The sequence below is a fragment of the Rhododendron vialii genome, chromosome 12a (assembly GCF_030253575.1).
Source record: "Rhododendron vialii isolate Sample 1 chromosome 12a, ASM3025357v1".
Taxonomy (NCBI): Eukaryota; Viridiplantae; Streptophyta; class Magnoliopsida; order Ericales; family Ericaceae; genus Rhododendron; species Rhododendron vialii.
Window position 1 is genome coordinate 11,719,203 of NC_080568.1, and position 16,057 is coordinate 11,735,259.

Consider the following 16,057-nt stretch of genomic DNA (forward strand, 5'->3'; position numbering starts at 1 on the left):
CACATCCGATAAATATGATAGTGGTCAGACCTTAATATAGAAGTGAATAGCTCACCTATTCGTATATGCCATTTGTATATGTGGATGTGGTGTGGACTTCCTGGATATTTCGCAGTGGATTGGGCCTACACTGTGTAGGCTACACGCATGTGCGCGAGAGAATCTCAAATTTTGATACGTTTTGTCTTTGGGTTTTCTGTTTTGTTTTCTTGATTTTTTCCTTGTTTAGTTTTGTGTGGTGTGGCAGTTAGTTTCCTGGGTATGACACTGTACGAGGACAAAAGAATAGGCAACCCAATTCACATGCTGCCTGATCAAAAAAATTAACATATCCTGCCACTATTTATTTATTTATTTATATTTTGATGGAAACATGATGCCACTTCTGAAATTTACCATCGCCATTTACTTTTAAACTACAAGCTAGAAAGCAAGGATTCTTTAAACACTAAAATAATAATCTTATTTACCAGATTTATCTTGTAATCGGCCCATTTTGTGTTGTACAGTGTTCATCGCATTGCTTGTTGGTTGAGTTCTTCATGTCTTGTTAGTTTTACTTTATGTCAAATAGCTAATACAAGTAAGGATGAAGCCAAGTGGGGATCAGTGGCAGCGGCTCCCACAATACGGATTTCAAAAAATGCTATTACTATACTGTAAAGAGTATTTTATCCTCCAAATTTTATAGATTCGCCACCAATAGCTTTAATTCACTAATTTTTAATTATTTTTTGTTTTATGGGAAATCTTTAATTTACTATTTTATTTTTAAGAAAGGAGGCCCTGAAAAAATAGTCCAAAATTAAATTCTATGGTTTTAGGCAAACTCCGTGGAGAAATGGGGAAAAAAAATCTAAAGTAAACAAAAAAAGAAAAGAAAAGAAAAGAAAAAGAACCTCATCCACGGTTGTGATTGAGTAGCGTTGATATTTGCAAAGAAACCTTTTCAAAGTCAAAGACATGCAAGATTACTAAGAAATATTATCCATTTATCCTTTTGATTTCATAGAGCAAGAAAAACTACATTTAAGATTTCATTTGCAAAATTATGAGGTCAATATTTTTCAGAATCCCAAGTGTCAATATTTGGCTATCATATTATAGTTGTGTCGGGTGTTAAAATAAGAATGTCCAAAATTTATTCTCTTGCCGATTGATTAATTAATCTTATAATGACTTTGTTCGTTTTAACGGATACGGCAGAGGGCGCATTTTCAGCTATGAAACTTCTGAATACTAGGTGCTATAGGATGAATGATGAATTTTTGGCAAGTTTCTTAATCTCATATATTGATAGAACATGCTAGAAGTTTTGACACCGATTCTAATATTATCGATACTTTTAACATTAAAGAGGATCACAATATCTTCAAGATGATTCACTTTGGCGAATAGATTAAATTAAAATTACTCTTTCTTAGTACTGTATGTGCATATGATAAACAACTTTTCTATAGTTTTTAGTATGTTATTTTAATTTTTTTCTAAACCCAATAAATAAGTATGTTGTTGTTTATCTTTTTATTTTATTTCTAGTATATATGTTTGCCATTGCTAACGTGAAATCCTGGCTCCATCCTTGAATACAAGTCAAAAATACAAGTCGCAATTTAAAGAAACATTTAGTTTTTCCTCATTCCCAAACCGTCATTAATACAACCAACAACCTTGTGAAACGCTTCTATAGGCCCCGGGATTAATTGGAGTGCATGTAAGCTAGTTCGGATATCCGATTATTAATTTGAAAAGAAAAGAAACACAATGGTAAAATGTGAGTTTTTTAGAATGAATTAATTGGGCCACGAGATAGACGAAGCAAGTCGTAGGAGAAATACTAGAAGCTTACAGAAACCCCTTGTCTTGAAAACTTTTGATGCTGTCATCAAACATTTCATCAAGTGTTTTCAAAGGAGGAAGTCCCAACTTAATAATCTTGCCACTGTTCATGCTGTGTGGGTTGTTATCTCCATCATTGGTGCTACACCTACATCAAAGTAACAAATATTTCACCGGTTATTAATTAATGCACTGCATGCTTACATTATGAACTTGTGGTAATTAAATGACACAAAAAATATATAAAAAAAAACGGTGCGAGAATAATATTGTGACATTTATCCCTTCCCCTTTCGTTACACGAACCAAGGGCTATTCCAATTCCGTAAAGACGGCAAATGGAACGCTGACGATCGATTACAATCAGCTAAACACCAAATTTGGGTCATCAAACCGCTCTTTTTCTACAAAAAAACCTTTTGTGTAATATAAAATAATAATAGGTTGTTATGTATGAAAACAGAGATATTTATTAAATGATATTGGAATCGCATTTTTTATGGGACTACTATTCAAATAAGACAAAACAAAAGAGACGAAGCAGAAAAATCAGTGATTAAGGTGCTAACACATGAGGATCGATGTGAGTTTTTTTCCGTTGTTACCCGTATCAACAAGTTTATAATAAAAAATTAAATAATTGCAGTAATGCTAAAGGGCTACAACATTTAGTTAGCGTATTAAACACGTAACAAGTTAATTAGTTGCCGATTTTAAAAAAAAAAAAAAACACATAACACTTAAATCCTTTCCTGCGTGACCCGAAACAATAAATTTATAACTTAGGGCCTGTTTGGATGCCACGATAGAAGGGTGTATTGTAATATACACCCTTCTAATACGTGGTCCCTCTTCTATGGCGTGCTTTGGCAAGCCAAAAACAGGGGGATATCTTAATACCCCCTCCTCCATAATCCCCCCTAATACGCCCTAAGGGGGGCTTACACATGGCTAGGGTGAGAGCCGGCTATGTGTAATCCCCCCTTATAATACCCCCTCTTTCTTCCATTCAACTACAAAATAACCTTATCCCTCCATTTTATAACTCATCCAAACCAAGTATTATTTAATTCTCCCGTCACATCAATGTGGACCCACCCTTCTTACATAATACCCCTTACTATCCAATCCCCCCTTCATACATAATACCTCTAAACCTAATACCTCATCCAAACGAGCCCTTAACGAGAACAACAATACTAGGACCCACCATAGTTAGTTAGCATATAACTATTCAAGCTTGGTTCAAGATTGTGAGGTGGTTGAGACTCTTTTATTTGGGAGTTGAGATTTTCCACTCTCCCTTCCATTTTTAGACTCAGGAATCAAATCTGGGGTTCTAGATATGATTTTTCTTGGAATCAGCGTACCGACGACGAAGATTGTGTCCGCAGCGGCTTCTGCCTCTGGTCTGCGGCGGGAAAAGTTTGAGTTGAAGCGGCGGGTCATTCAGGAGGGCTTGCTCCATGTTCACACATGGCCTCTCAACTTCGGCCTCTTCAACCCCTCCTCACGAGTGTGTTCGACACGGCGTCGTGGTTCCATGTGGGTTTTTTTTTTTGTTTTTCCTGTTTTTGTTTTTATTTTCTTTTGTTAGTTTTGTATTTTGGGATCGGTAGTGTCCCCTTATTGTACTATATGTATGTTTTGGTTGGGTTTGATATAATATTGAGATGATTTGGTTTGCTCGAAAAAAAAAAAAAACTATTCAAGCTTTGTGGGACCCACAAATATTATTACAAAAATGCTAGGTGCACAATCATATGAACACAACACCAGACACAATCCCTCACATATAAGTGGGTCCCCCGCTTTAAATGTGTGTGGGACCCAAGTGTATGTGAGAGGTTGTATTTAGTGTTGTGTTCAGATGGTTGTGCACCTAGCATCTCTCGTATTGTTATGCCATTTCTCGCATTAAATGAGTTAGGCTATGTGGGATTGGGGTTTCTCCCCATCGCGGGTGATCTCCCTCTCCCGATTCTAGATCCGAGAGTTTTCTCTCTTTTCCTGGCCTCCATCACCCCATCCTCCTCCTTCTCCCCATACTAGCAACACTAGCTGCCTCTTTCCGTCGCTCTTTCTCCAACAATTCCACTGCGTTGTCTGGCGGTTTGTCATTGGTTTTCGTCATTGTGGCTACTGGAGGTTGTTTGTTGTGTAGCTCGTGGCTGCCGGAGGTGCATGGGTTTTGTAGTCAAGGTCACTGTGGTCTTGACGGAGACGGAGCCTTGGCCTCGAAATGGTCTATGATTGTGCTACTCGTCCTTAATTCGGTGTGACTTGGTATGACTCAGTGGATGACTCAATGGGCTACTCAGGTGACCTTTTTTTTTGGGTAAGTGGCTACATACTCAGGTGACTTGCTATATGTTATTGCCTGGTTGTTTCTGTTTTCTTTTTCAGATTGTAGCTTTTTGCCTCCATTTGGAGGATTGTTCTTTTTGTTTTGTTGGGCTTCTGTTGGGAGGTCGTTATTCTCTAGTTTGTCCTACCCCTGTGGAGGCTTTTCTTTCCCTTCGCAGGACTTTCTCATCCCTTTGGAGGCTATGTGGAGTATTTTGATGTGATGACAATGAGTTTTCGGAGTGATGACAATTCTGTGGTGTTAAGGATATAGATTTCCACACTGCTTGGGAGTGGAATGAGTGATCACCAGCATTTATTGTCTACGCTCCGTCATTCCCCCTAGCCTGGTGATAAGCACCCAATATTATAAATATTTGGTGCACTTGTTCCTCCTTTATAGCATATTAACTTGTGTTTATTTAGCTTTTATAATGATTTTGCACGGAAGGTTTGTTTGAGGATGTTTCAGGTTTTACGCCCTAACAAGGGTGATTTTGCCACCATGGACATGCCTTGGGGGAGTCTGAGCTTCCAAGACCAAGTGGCGAAGTGCCACCGTTCTCCAATGAGAAAGATACAAAGCATCGGGTGAAGTTCGGAAGCGTCGGGTACCAAGTTTTGAAGCTAAAGGTCAATTCTGCAGTTAGCAAGGCTGTATACAGTGGCCTTATCTTTTGGACAGGTTACAACGTATCCATACACTGTTTTGGTTGTATCCATACAGCTCCTCTACGGAGAATTCCCAACACAAGCTTAATAGCTCGGTATCCATACAACCATTTTGGTTGTATAGATACAGATTGCTTACTGACAGCTTTTTACAGTTTTTCAACCTTCCATATTTGGAATCTTGCTACTTGTAGTAACCTTTTGAGATATTTTGAGAGAGGAAGTTGGTTTTTGTATAAATATTATCCCTCTCCTCTCTCCTAGTAAAGGAGAGTCTTTCTTGCTTTAATTTGTCTTCCTAGCTAAGTTTCCATTAGAGCTTTGTTTCAAGCTTGTGGTTGTATTCCTTCAAAGAACTCAAGTAAGTCTTGCTAGTTTGATTAATTCTCAAGTACTAAAGTTGTTTGTATTGTTGAGATCCGTTACAATATCAAGTTTATTTTTGGTTCTATCAGTTAAATTTTATGCTTCAATTTCTTACCATGCTTAGTTCTTTGAGTATGTGTGAGTAGTCGATTAGGCTTGGCATTGGAGTGAATAATGCCTCGTGACTTAGGTTAATCTTGCTTTTCTCAACTCGAGACTTGAAGTTTGGCTTGTAAAATGGGAAGGGTTCGCCTTTTATACAACAAAACTTACCGATGTTAATCTCCGGTGATCATGTGCTTGCTCACATGGTTCCGGAGCGATGTCTCGGTTCGTGTTTGCCAAGAGAACTAAAGAACTCACTTGTTTTCCAAACCACACATCTAGTATTTTATTGGTTTCATAGCTAAATCTTTGGTTGATAGCATATACCGTGCGATTCAACCGAGTTTTCGTTGAGAATGGTTAGATGACTCAAGTTACGAGTGTTATGAACTTCTATCCCTTGCCGCTTGTTTAATTTAGTAAAAACTCATTTTCTAGTCTTTTCCATAAGAGTATTTTTCCACCTTGCAAAGTAAAACCAAAAGTTGGCCGTCTAAATGCCAGAAACCCTTACATCTACAAATCCGAATTAGCTATAAAGATTATCTCTGTGGGTACGATTTTGGACTTTTCGGTATTTATGCTGACAACGACCTAGCCCTACGCTCGAGGTAAATCAACCTATTTCAATGGTTAGGTTTTGGCGAAGCACCTGGCTCTCCAGCTGCTGCTCTCGATGCTCTCTGTTGTCCCTTTGGTTATGTTTTCCAATTTGCCTCTCTAGCTTTCCTCTGCCTCCTCTCGTCGCTGCTCCTTGGTTTCGCTCTCTCCATCGAGGTAGTCGACTGCTAGTTATATTGTTGGGGTAACCGTTTCTACCTAACGGCTAGGCCTGACCTCCACAGCTTGTGATGACGAGGCTCACACTCTTATCGGTCTTTTCTCCTCGGTTCTGGCCAGTTTTTGGGCCTAACGATTCTGTGAGGCGGCGACAGTCATCGGTTCTTTTCTCGCTGGCTGTTTTGGTGTTACGCCTGGGTTGGTTGTGGCTATGCGTTGGGGGTGATTGTTTGGTCGTCCGATGTGTTGGTAGCGGCGGCTGTGTTGGTTAGGGTTAGGGTAGGTTGGGTGTTTTGGGCTTAATTGATTGGGTTTCTCCCATTATCTAGGCTTTTAGGCCCTTTAGGTGTTTAGGTGTATCCCTTGTATCTGGGCTTTTAGGCCTTTAGGTGTTTGGGCTGCATCCCATATTTTATGCGCCTGTCCACTTGAATGTTTCCTTGGTTGGCATCTTGCCAATCAAAGGATTAGGTCTCAGATTGAGCACTTTGTTGCTGTCTCCTTGTCCTTTTAGTCTTTGTAACAACTTCAAAGATTAATAAAATTTATTTCGTTGTTCAAAAAAAAGAAGTGAGTTCCATTTAGGAGAGCGTATGCCAATGTTTTAGCCAAAATTGCCACCAAGGGAGTGATGATATTGGTAGCAATTTTTGGTGGAGCACATATCTTTCCTAATCATAGGTCATCCTACAGAAACAAAACTTAAGCATGAAATTTCTATCTATCCTCTCATTATTTACTTGATTTTGTAACTTTTGAAAATGGCACTACCACATCATTCCGAATACAAGTGCTCCGTAGAAATCTATATATTCCTGTATCCTTTTTCCTATTGGTCGTTTATAAAGTGAATTTGTCTTAATATCAACGAAATGGTCAAGAAATTGTAGAGTGGACTTTGAAGATATGCTTGTCTAACCTGTCTTCGAATGGATAGGATGGATATTTGGCCCTAAGCATGTCAATGATCTCAGACCAATGAGCCACTGAGTTAGAACATATGAGCCTGCCAGTTGCTTTGCTTTCCTCCATTGCCAGAATATGTGCAGCAACAACATCTTCTATGTGCACAAACCCTATGGTCATATTCGGGTACTCTCCTCTCAAACCTGATGACAGAATATGAAAACGGCTAAACTAAGATGAGCTTTGCATCTGGTCTAGATATTTGATTTTCACAACTAAATTAACTCTTTGCATTCAACGTATGAAATTGATGTATTAAAGTTATGGGGAATTCACTCGTATATATTACCCTTAACAACGGCCAATAACAGTTGGAGTGAACTGGTCGGTTGGGGAGCAAGCAATGGACCAACTACATAAGAAGGGTTGACCGCCACTAGATCAAGCCCGGTTTTCTCTGCTATTTTCCATGCCTCTTTCTCTGCCACAGTCTTTGCAAATGCATACCACAGCTACATATTCAAGCAAGCATTTGACCCAATAATGTCAGCAATATTGACAAGTTGGTGATGCTATAGGAACCAAATTTTTTGCAACAATAGATTTGAAAAATATTAAGGGCATATTATCCTCGACCAACTTGAAAAATAAAAGTTTTCATTGCGAATCGTTTTCCATGCCAATATCCAAGTGAAAGTGCAGCACATATTGTGGCATACGCAAGGGCGGACCCAGGATTTGATTGCAGTGGGGTCAAATATCTACCACACATATAATTTTTTGGGATTTTCAGGGCAAAAATATTATCTTTTGGGGCAAAATTACGAAATACTCCTCAAAACTACACCTGCTCTAGGGGTATTTTGGAACTCAGCGGGGTCGCGTGACCCCGCTTGCCCTAGTGTGGTTCTGGCACTGGGCATACGTTCTGTTTGGTTTTATTTAAGATTCACCCCTATCATATGTGTGGCAGTGTGTGAACACGTCCATTGATGTATGATATGTTTTTTGAAATATAGACATTTAGGATCTAGTGATCTTACATTGTAGCGTTTGCAGTACTCCAGATCGCTCCAGTGAGATTCATTAAGAGGAGAAACTTGTTGGACATCGTTGCGGTATCTTATAGAAGAGCAGGAAGAGGTGAGCACAACCCTTCTCACACTGCCTGCGTTGGTGCAGGAGCTTAGAACATTTTGGGTTCCCTTTATACATGGATCTATCAGAGTTGTCTGTAGCATTAGTAAACATATAAATATAAGCTTCCATGTCAACTGTTAGATCCTTCAACTTGTCTATTTTTATTTCCTTTTTTCTTATCAAATCATTGTTCCAAATAGAGCTTATATTTATATGTAGAGCAAAAGAAATTGGGGAAAACTAGGGAATTTTTTGATAAAAAAGGAAAGGAAAGGGGAAGATTGTGTGTTACAAGGACTCGATCGAGTAGGAGTGTCGGATGCTAGTGCATATATACCAAGGAGGCAAGGAGTCAGATTGATCAAACCTCTAACAAAAGTATACACGAGGTCGGCCAGAAATTAGGATCATAACTTTATTCTTCAACTCTATTTTTGAAATTACAATGGGGTTCCAAGTAACTCAAAATATAGAAAGACACTTCGCTCATTCGATAGCAATTATGCAACAAGTATTAAGTTGAAAGTATCAACATGAATTTATTTTAGAGAGATGTAACATAGGAAAAGAAAGAGAAAAATAAATTATAATGGTTGAATAGCGTTTTCCCCAATTTTTTTGCTCTACAATTCCAAATATCTAAACTCAACCAATGGGTTTTAAAGATTTTGCTTAGACATCCGAAATCAGAAACCGGGAAAAAATGAAACTTACCTAAACACATGTTGAAAATTACGGCTACAAACCAAAAGTGCGGTTCTTCGTTTTGTGTCCGATTATACAGGCTTGAATCTATGCATCAATTTCTTTCAACTTGGTTCTACACGCGACTAGTATCATAGATAGCAAGCATATATAGCCCAACCTATTTATGCCTTACCATAAGGAAGGGATTAGGTAAAATTTGAGCCTAAGTCTTTGATCATTCCATAAATAGATAGTGTTTGATTCATCTATCTATGCACAATATATAGCCTGAGTCCGGGCCACACGTATTGTGTGTGCAAGTCAAATTTTGGCAAAATATGCACAATATATAACTTCCAGCTTATTGTTTGTTTAATCAAATTTTGACAAACTATGTAAAACTATTTAAGGCCGACCAAAAACTATCCGAATGTCGACCACAAAGATCGAGGGTTGTAAGATCAGCTTAATTTGCCTGAACGTTCTCATCATACTGCACGGCTACCGGAGATGCAGTATGGAAGACCCCATCAACTCCCTGTATGGCCTGATGAAAGCTGCCTTCCACCGTTAAATCAGCTTTGAACATCTTTAGTCTCTCCTTGGCTCCATTCAGTTCCCAAAGGAACCCTACCTTTTCCACATTTTCTGTGAACAAAAGAAACAAAAAGTCGAACACTGCTCCAAACAACTTTTCGAAAAAAATAAAATAAAATTTATGCACTCTGAAGCAAGATTTGGAATTTGTAAACATATTACGTTGGACAAAAAGAAAGAAAGAGAACGTTTTCTGATGTAGAACACGTAGAAACCCAATTCCATGATCAGTTGGACCGAGCCAAGCCTTGAAAGTCCAAACGGTGTTTAATTTCAGATTACCCAAATTGGCTAAATTCGGACGAGCTCGGAATAGGCCCAAACTTGGTGGGCTGACTTATTTTTGCTCTCCGATCAATACTCATAACCCTAAGTTGATGATCGATGGTGTTTTCCGGCCTAATTTCTTCGTTTAGGCTTTCAATTGCGTTATTTTGCTGTTTTAAGAAAGATTTGTTTCGATAATAACTCTTAAACCGTAATTTCTTTTAAGTTGATTCTTTTTGGGAAAGTTATGTTTTTCTTTCCCGTTTTCAATTTTAGGAAAAGATCCAAATTCTGGGACTTTTTTTTTTCTAGTTTATTTTTAAGATTTCTAGGGTTCAGCCTATTTAAGGGTTTGTAACCTAGAGCTTATGTAACTTTTTATCAATAATATTCAGAAATTCTCTTTCTTTTTTGTGCGCAAGATTTGCTCGTTGCAACGAGTTGTTTATCTCGTTTGGACTAGTACGCTAACTAGTTTCTCGTGAATTCCGTTGCGTCATTTTCTCTGAGCTATATATATATATTCGTCGATCATTGGGGCCTTCGGTTATTTTGCTCTGATCTTTTGTGTCAAAGTTGTTGCAACAAAAAGTAAAGTGAATAATAGTTTTTTTTTTATCCGCAAGTGAATAATAGTCAAAAGGCTTTTAGATCTTCTCTAAACTAGCCGATCAAAAAAAACAAAATCTTCTCTAAACTGTTTGACGGAGGCTTGTTCATGGAGCTGTACAATTACAACTGCTCGTTTCGGTATTGGACGGTCCAGATTTTAAAAAAACTATTTGCTTGAAGAGTTTTAACTCTTCGTGAATAATTTTTTTACAATCCTGACCGTCCAATATACTTTGAACGCACGCGATTTGGCTTCGTAAATGCAAATACACAGAAAATTAAAGTCCGTAAATAAGTTTTTCTGGTTTTGAAATTCTAACCATTGTTAACAACTTAACATAACGAGCTCCACAAAAGTAGTTATTAAAAAAAAAAAAAACGCTTCACAAGTTAGTATCTATCCATAAGAAAGTAGGAAATGTTCATCTATTTTTAAGGTTGTTGAACAAAATCTGAGTTATACCTGGATCTCGAACTGTTGTTCGGACAGTGTGCCCCTTTTCCAACAACGTCTTCACTAGGTACCCCGCTATGAATCCCGTTCCCCCTGTTACGCAATACACTCCCATATCTCTCTCTCTCTCTCTCCACTTTACACCTCGTTGCTGGTTATATATTGTAGTACTGGACAGTGGACTTCGATGGTTTTGAGGAAAGATAGTACTCCATGTTTCACGCAATTCAGTTTTACATAGGCAGTTTGAAGCTTATTATATTCTCTCACGGCACGAATCCCCCGCTCCATCCACCCCACGAACAAAACGGCGCCGTTGTCGTGTGTTTGGTGCCTTATCTCGTGTAATTTGGCAATACCCCTTAGCTTTGTTTGTTGCCTAATAAATGGGCATGATTATTGATGATTTTGTAGAATTCATTTCGGATTTCAAAAAAATTATTTCACCCGCAAGTTATTTTTAAAATATTTTTTATGGATTCTTGACATCTTGTTAAAAATTAGTTCAATTCGATATCCATAAGGGATTTTTCAACATTTGTAAGAACTCTATAAATTCTAAAAAAGCCCTTAGCGATTTATTGATCATTTTGTGGGGCCCATTTAGGATCTTAAAAAAATGATTCATACCACAAGTTATTATTAAAATATTATTTTATAGGTTCTTGTAAAAAACTGGCTTAATCAGATATCCGTAACGGTTTTTCAGCATTCGTAGAGATCCTACGAATTCTGAAAAAACCCTTAACAATATATTGATGATTTTGTGACGCTCATTTCGAGTCAAAAAACATTCGAACTGCAAGTTATTCTGAAAATATTTTTTATTGGTTCTTGTAAATAAAATATTTTAAATAACTTATGGTTTGAATAATTTTTTTGGGACCCAAAATGGGTCCCACAAAATCATCAATAATCATGTCTTTTTATTGGGCAACAAACAAGTCTCAAGGGGTACTGCCTAATTACACGAGAAAGGCACAAAACACACGAGAACGGCGCCATTTTGTTCGTGTGGTGGATGGAGCAGTAAATTTGTGCGGTAAGGGTAGCATTTTTGTATTATATATTTGGCAAGTTTTAGGGGTGATGTTATTAATAGTTTTTTGTTTTTCCGAACATCACACCTTAATTTATACCTATATTAAAGATGCAGAACCGGCTACAAATTTTACAGATCTGCGTACTGCCACCCTAAGCTATCATATATATATACTATAAAGAAAAGGTAGTTGTCTATAGCTAGCTGTCAACAAAAACTAAACATCTACAACTATATACTGTGCCGGCCCTAACATTTCAAGAATCAAAGACGAACTCAGAAAATGGAGCTCTTTGTATTTAACAAGCAAAATGATAAAAAGATAAATCGATTTAAAAGACAAATTAATTTTACTAGTAACCAAAAAGATAAAAAAATAAAAAAAAATCCAATATAGGGTTTTCCTCCTTGTCGCAGCCCCTGAGAAGCCTTTTCCTCCACACGGTAGTTCAGAAATAAATGGATAACATAGACATTAAAGTTTATAACAATTCCAAATTTAGGCATTACTTCAAAATTTTGAAACAAATAATCACCCTTCTTGCATTTTTAGAAGCCAAAGTACGCTAGCTAGTAAAATCAATTTTATCTCTTGTCTCTATTTCAATGGATAACATAGTCAATTCATTTAATCGTTCTTGTGATATGGTCGAGCAAAGATAGGATTTGATCAATTTCAACTTTAAAAAATTTATTTTCCCAAAAGCAACTGTGACGAGAATAGTCAAGAGTATTATATAAGCAATTCATACATTCGGGGTGACAATCGCCCATCAGTTTCAAATAATCTATCCCTATCTACTTTGGTAATGTTTCTTCAATCAGGACTTTCAATTCTGAGAACGAATTGTTTCCATCAATATCAGAAGGAAACAAAACATCTTCAAGATTGGCACAAAATGTCTTCAAACAATCATCACTCTTAGAGTTTAATTAACTTCTTTGTATCAAACAAAAATCCAAAAGTTTTCTCATATATCTCAATAGAATTCTTCAATTCTTTGACTCTCCGTTTTTTGTGATATTATTCCCTGTGTCTCCTCAACTTTCACCTAGCAAGAAGAATTAGGCCTCACGGCTTTCTTACTTTGTATAAGTTTAGTTCTCTCATTTAATGGCCTCAATTTGAATAGATCTTTAATTTTATAAATCTGTAGTAAAGTTACTTTTGGGGCCATCTTTTATGGATTTTTTTTGAGACCCAAGGCGATAGTCTTGCTCGCCTTTACTCAGGGCCAACACCAAATGTTAGGGGCCGGTGAGCATGGACCAGACTTGTTTTGTTTTGTTTTTTGTAAACAAAGAACCAAAGTAATATTGAGTAACTGGCCAAGCCGCTAAAGTTGCTAAAGTAGTGATGAATCCCGTCAGTAAAATGGGTCCTATCGAAAGTCCATCTATTCCTAATCTCCAGTGGAAATAAAAAAAATGGATCCATTTATAATCTTCGACTAGTTGGATTAATGGATCGTCCGATTGAAAATGATAAGAGAATGCATAGGTTGTTAGAAGGAGTTCTAGTATACATGTAGATAAAGTATACCAACGAATTGCCCGATTTCCTCTATGGGGAAGAAAGACAATTAAAAAATCCGCAAATAAGGGGGTCTTAGGAAAGCCTTGAATTATTTTCACGCTGAGTCCGAATCCCAATCACATCTTCGAAAGGACTCCATATGAACAATATGGAGGGAAGAAGTCAGACGAATATCCCAATACAATAGGGGAAAAAGTCTTTTGAAACACTATCCCCGTAAGTAGGGCATGGATTATGAATTTAGAGAACCAACCAATCCACGAAATTCATAGAACCAAACCAATCAAAACCATCAAAATATGCTTTAGTCACAATTTTGAACTACAGCTTACTTGAAATTGGAATATAATCTTTACAAGTTATTTAGAAGTATTGACCGTACCATTGAAGAGATAAATTATACCAAAACCACGGTTTGCACTAGACAGTAGATCATGTTGATAGTTTTTTGTTAAAAAAAGAAAGAAGAAGAAGTATCAACTTGTCATGCATTTTAGTTTACTTTCTTTAATTAATTGTAAGAATTATGGAGAATCGACGCGTTACAAACACACAGACATGAAGCAGTGTAGTATAGTAGAATGATGTATCAGTGTAGTATAGTAGTTTCAAAATGAAGCAGTGTTATAAACACAGAGACGTGTCTCACCATCGATTTGAAGAAAGACGTGATCATAAGCATTCGATACACGTGAATCCCTATGCTACGTACATATGAGACACATGCTCGTAACGACAACGGTTGCAGACATATTGGTGTTTGAATAATTAATTTCGTCCAGAGCATTTTTCTGTTGAAATACAAAACAATTTGACACTCAAATTTATACATGTAAATTCGATTTTTCGTTTATGGTATGAACCGCCAAAACTATTAGTATTTTTTTATTAAGTTCTAATAATTTATTTCTTCCCAAATGCGGTAATACTATTATGAATATATCATTTTTTTTTGACAAGTATGAATATATCATTAAAGGAAATGATTTTCACACTATAATCTACATATTTAATTAAATGGTGGCACGGATTTTTTTGGGAGGAGGATGCAAAGGAGATTTTGGCTTTTACCCGCGGCCACCTCTTTAACTGTTGCGGAGGATAAACTGGTTTGGCACTATAATCCTAACGGTGATTATTCGGTTAGTTCGGATTATGAATTGGTGCTTCAGCTTAAACGGAATGGGTTGCTTGGAAGGAGGGGTACGGGTTAATCAAGCCGAAGAGAAGAACAGAAGCAAATGTGGAACAAGTTGTGGTCGTTGCCTGTACATGGTAAGATTAAGCACTTTGTATGGAAGCTTTATCATAATATTGTGCCTGTTAAAGATGTGCTATATAAGCGGAAGATTATCAGTGAACCGTTGTGTCCGATATATATGCTGGGAGGAACCAGAGATGATCGCTCACCTTTTTGTTCGGTGTAAGATGGCTCAACTCGATCATGTCGAAATCATCTCCGTTGCGGTTGGATTCTTGTGGACTTTGGTCTTTTGGGGTAGGAAAATTTTCTGTTATGGTTTACTACGCTATTGGCCAGATGGAAAGGGAAAGAGGAGAAAAAAAGGGTGACATATGTTGGAAATTTACGGAATTTCGGATGAATGAAATCGGGATTTTGGAGGGTCTCCCGAGACAACCGGTTCCGGGTTCGTTGTATCTGGATGCACTACAATCAATATATGGAAACTTTATGTCCATCTCAAAACCAATTGGCAATGAGTAGTGGAGAGGTCCCAGATGTTATTAAGTGATCACCCACAATGTATGATTCATTTTCTTAACATCCCCCCTCACGTGCAGCCGCGTTTGAGGTTTGTTACGTGTGACCACTTTTTGAGTCCTATCATCGTGCAGCCTTTTCGCTGGTCTGTCATTGCGGGATGTGGATTGTGAATTTTATAAAATGTGGGGTGGAACAAGCCCCGCTCTGATACAATGTGGAAACTTTATATCCAACGCAAGACCAATTGACAATGAGTAAAGAGGTCTCAAATGTTATTAGGTGATCACCCATTCCACTCCCAAGCAATGTGTGATTCATTTTCTCAACATCCTCCCTCACGTGTAGCCGCGTTTGAGGTCTGTCACATGTGGCCATTTTTTGGGTCCTATCATCGTGCTGCCTTTTCACTGGTTTATCATCGTGGGGTGTGGATTGTAAATTTTAAAATGTGGGGTGGAATAGGCCCCGCTCTGATATCATGTGGAAACTTTATATCCAATTCAAAACCAATTGGCAATGAGTGAAGAGGTCTCAGATGTGATTAAGTGATCATCCATTCCACTCTCAAGCAATATGAGATTCATTTTCTTAACATCCCCCTCACGTGTGGACGTATTAATGTGTGCAGCTGTAACTCCCGTAATCCCTCCACCTTGATGGCAGCATTATTCTTCTCCTTGATGGCTGCAATATTCTTCCTATTAATAGCTGATATCATTTGGGGGTTACACATATTGAATGGATCCATTCGATACCAGCATTTGCGAAGATCTCTATTTGCCTAGAAATTGATGCATCACGTTTTGGAGGATCACAAGCAAAATTCACAACATTCCTGAGATACTCTGATAATTGTTCTTTTAGAGAGAGAGAGGTAGATAGTCGTTCAGTTCGCCAAGGCGGTCGACGGTAGTGTTCCAACGGCTTGCGGTTTAGCCGAGCTAACCCTGGGAGGAAGACGCCGAGCAAGTTCCTACAACA

General features: G+C 37.7%; 1 protein-coding gene across 1 annotated transcript; it reads right to left on the minus strand.

The window, feature by feature from the left end:
• Nucleotides 1–1,612: 1,612 nt before the first annotated feature.
• LOC131310790 (tetraketide alpha-pyrone reductase 2-like) lies at nt 1,613–10,936 on the minus strand. Its single transcript, XM_058337997.1, has 6 exons — nt 10,781–10,936; nt 9,317–9,489; nt 8,058–8,246; nt 7,364–7,526; nt 7,028–7,217; nt 1,613–1,987 (listed from the first exon to the last, which is right to left on the minus strand). Exons 1-6 carry the CDS (start codon nt 10,884–10,886, stop codon nt 1,846–1,848), a joined length of 963 nt encoding a protein of 320 aa, XP_058193980.1. The 5' UTR covers nt 10,887–10,936; the 3' UTR covers nt 1,613–1,845.
• Nucleotides 10,937–16,057: the final 5,121 nt, after the last annotated feature.

Coding starts and splice junctions, on each gene's coding strand:
- LOC131310790 (XM_058337997.1), bottom strand. CDS start 10,886: ATGGGAGTGTATTGCGTAACAGGGGGAACGGGATTCATAGCGGGGTAC. Junction 9,490..10,780: donor AACAACAGTTCGAGATCCAG/GTATAACTCAGA, acceptor TTTTGTTCACAG/AAAATGTGGAAAAGGTAGGG. Junction 7,218..7,363: donor GTTATTGGCCGTTGTTAAGG/GTAATATATACG, acceptor TTCTGTCATCAG/GTTTGAGAGGAGAGTACCCG.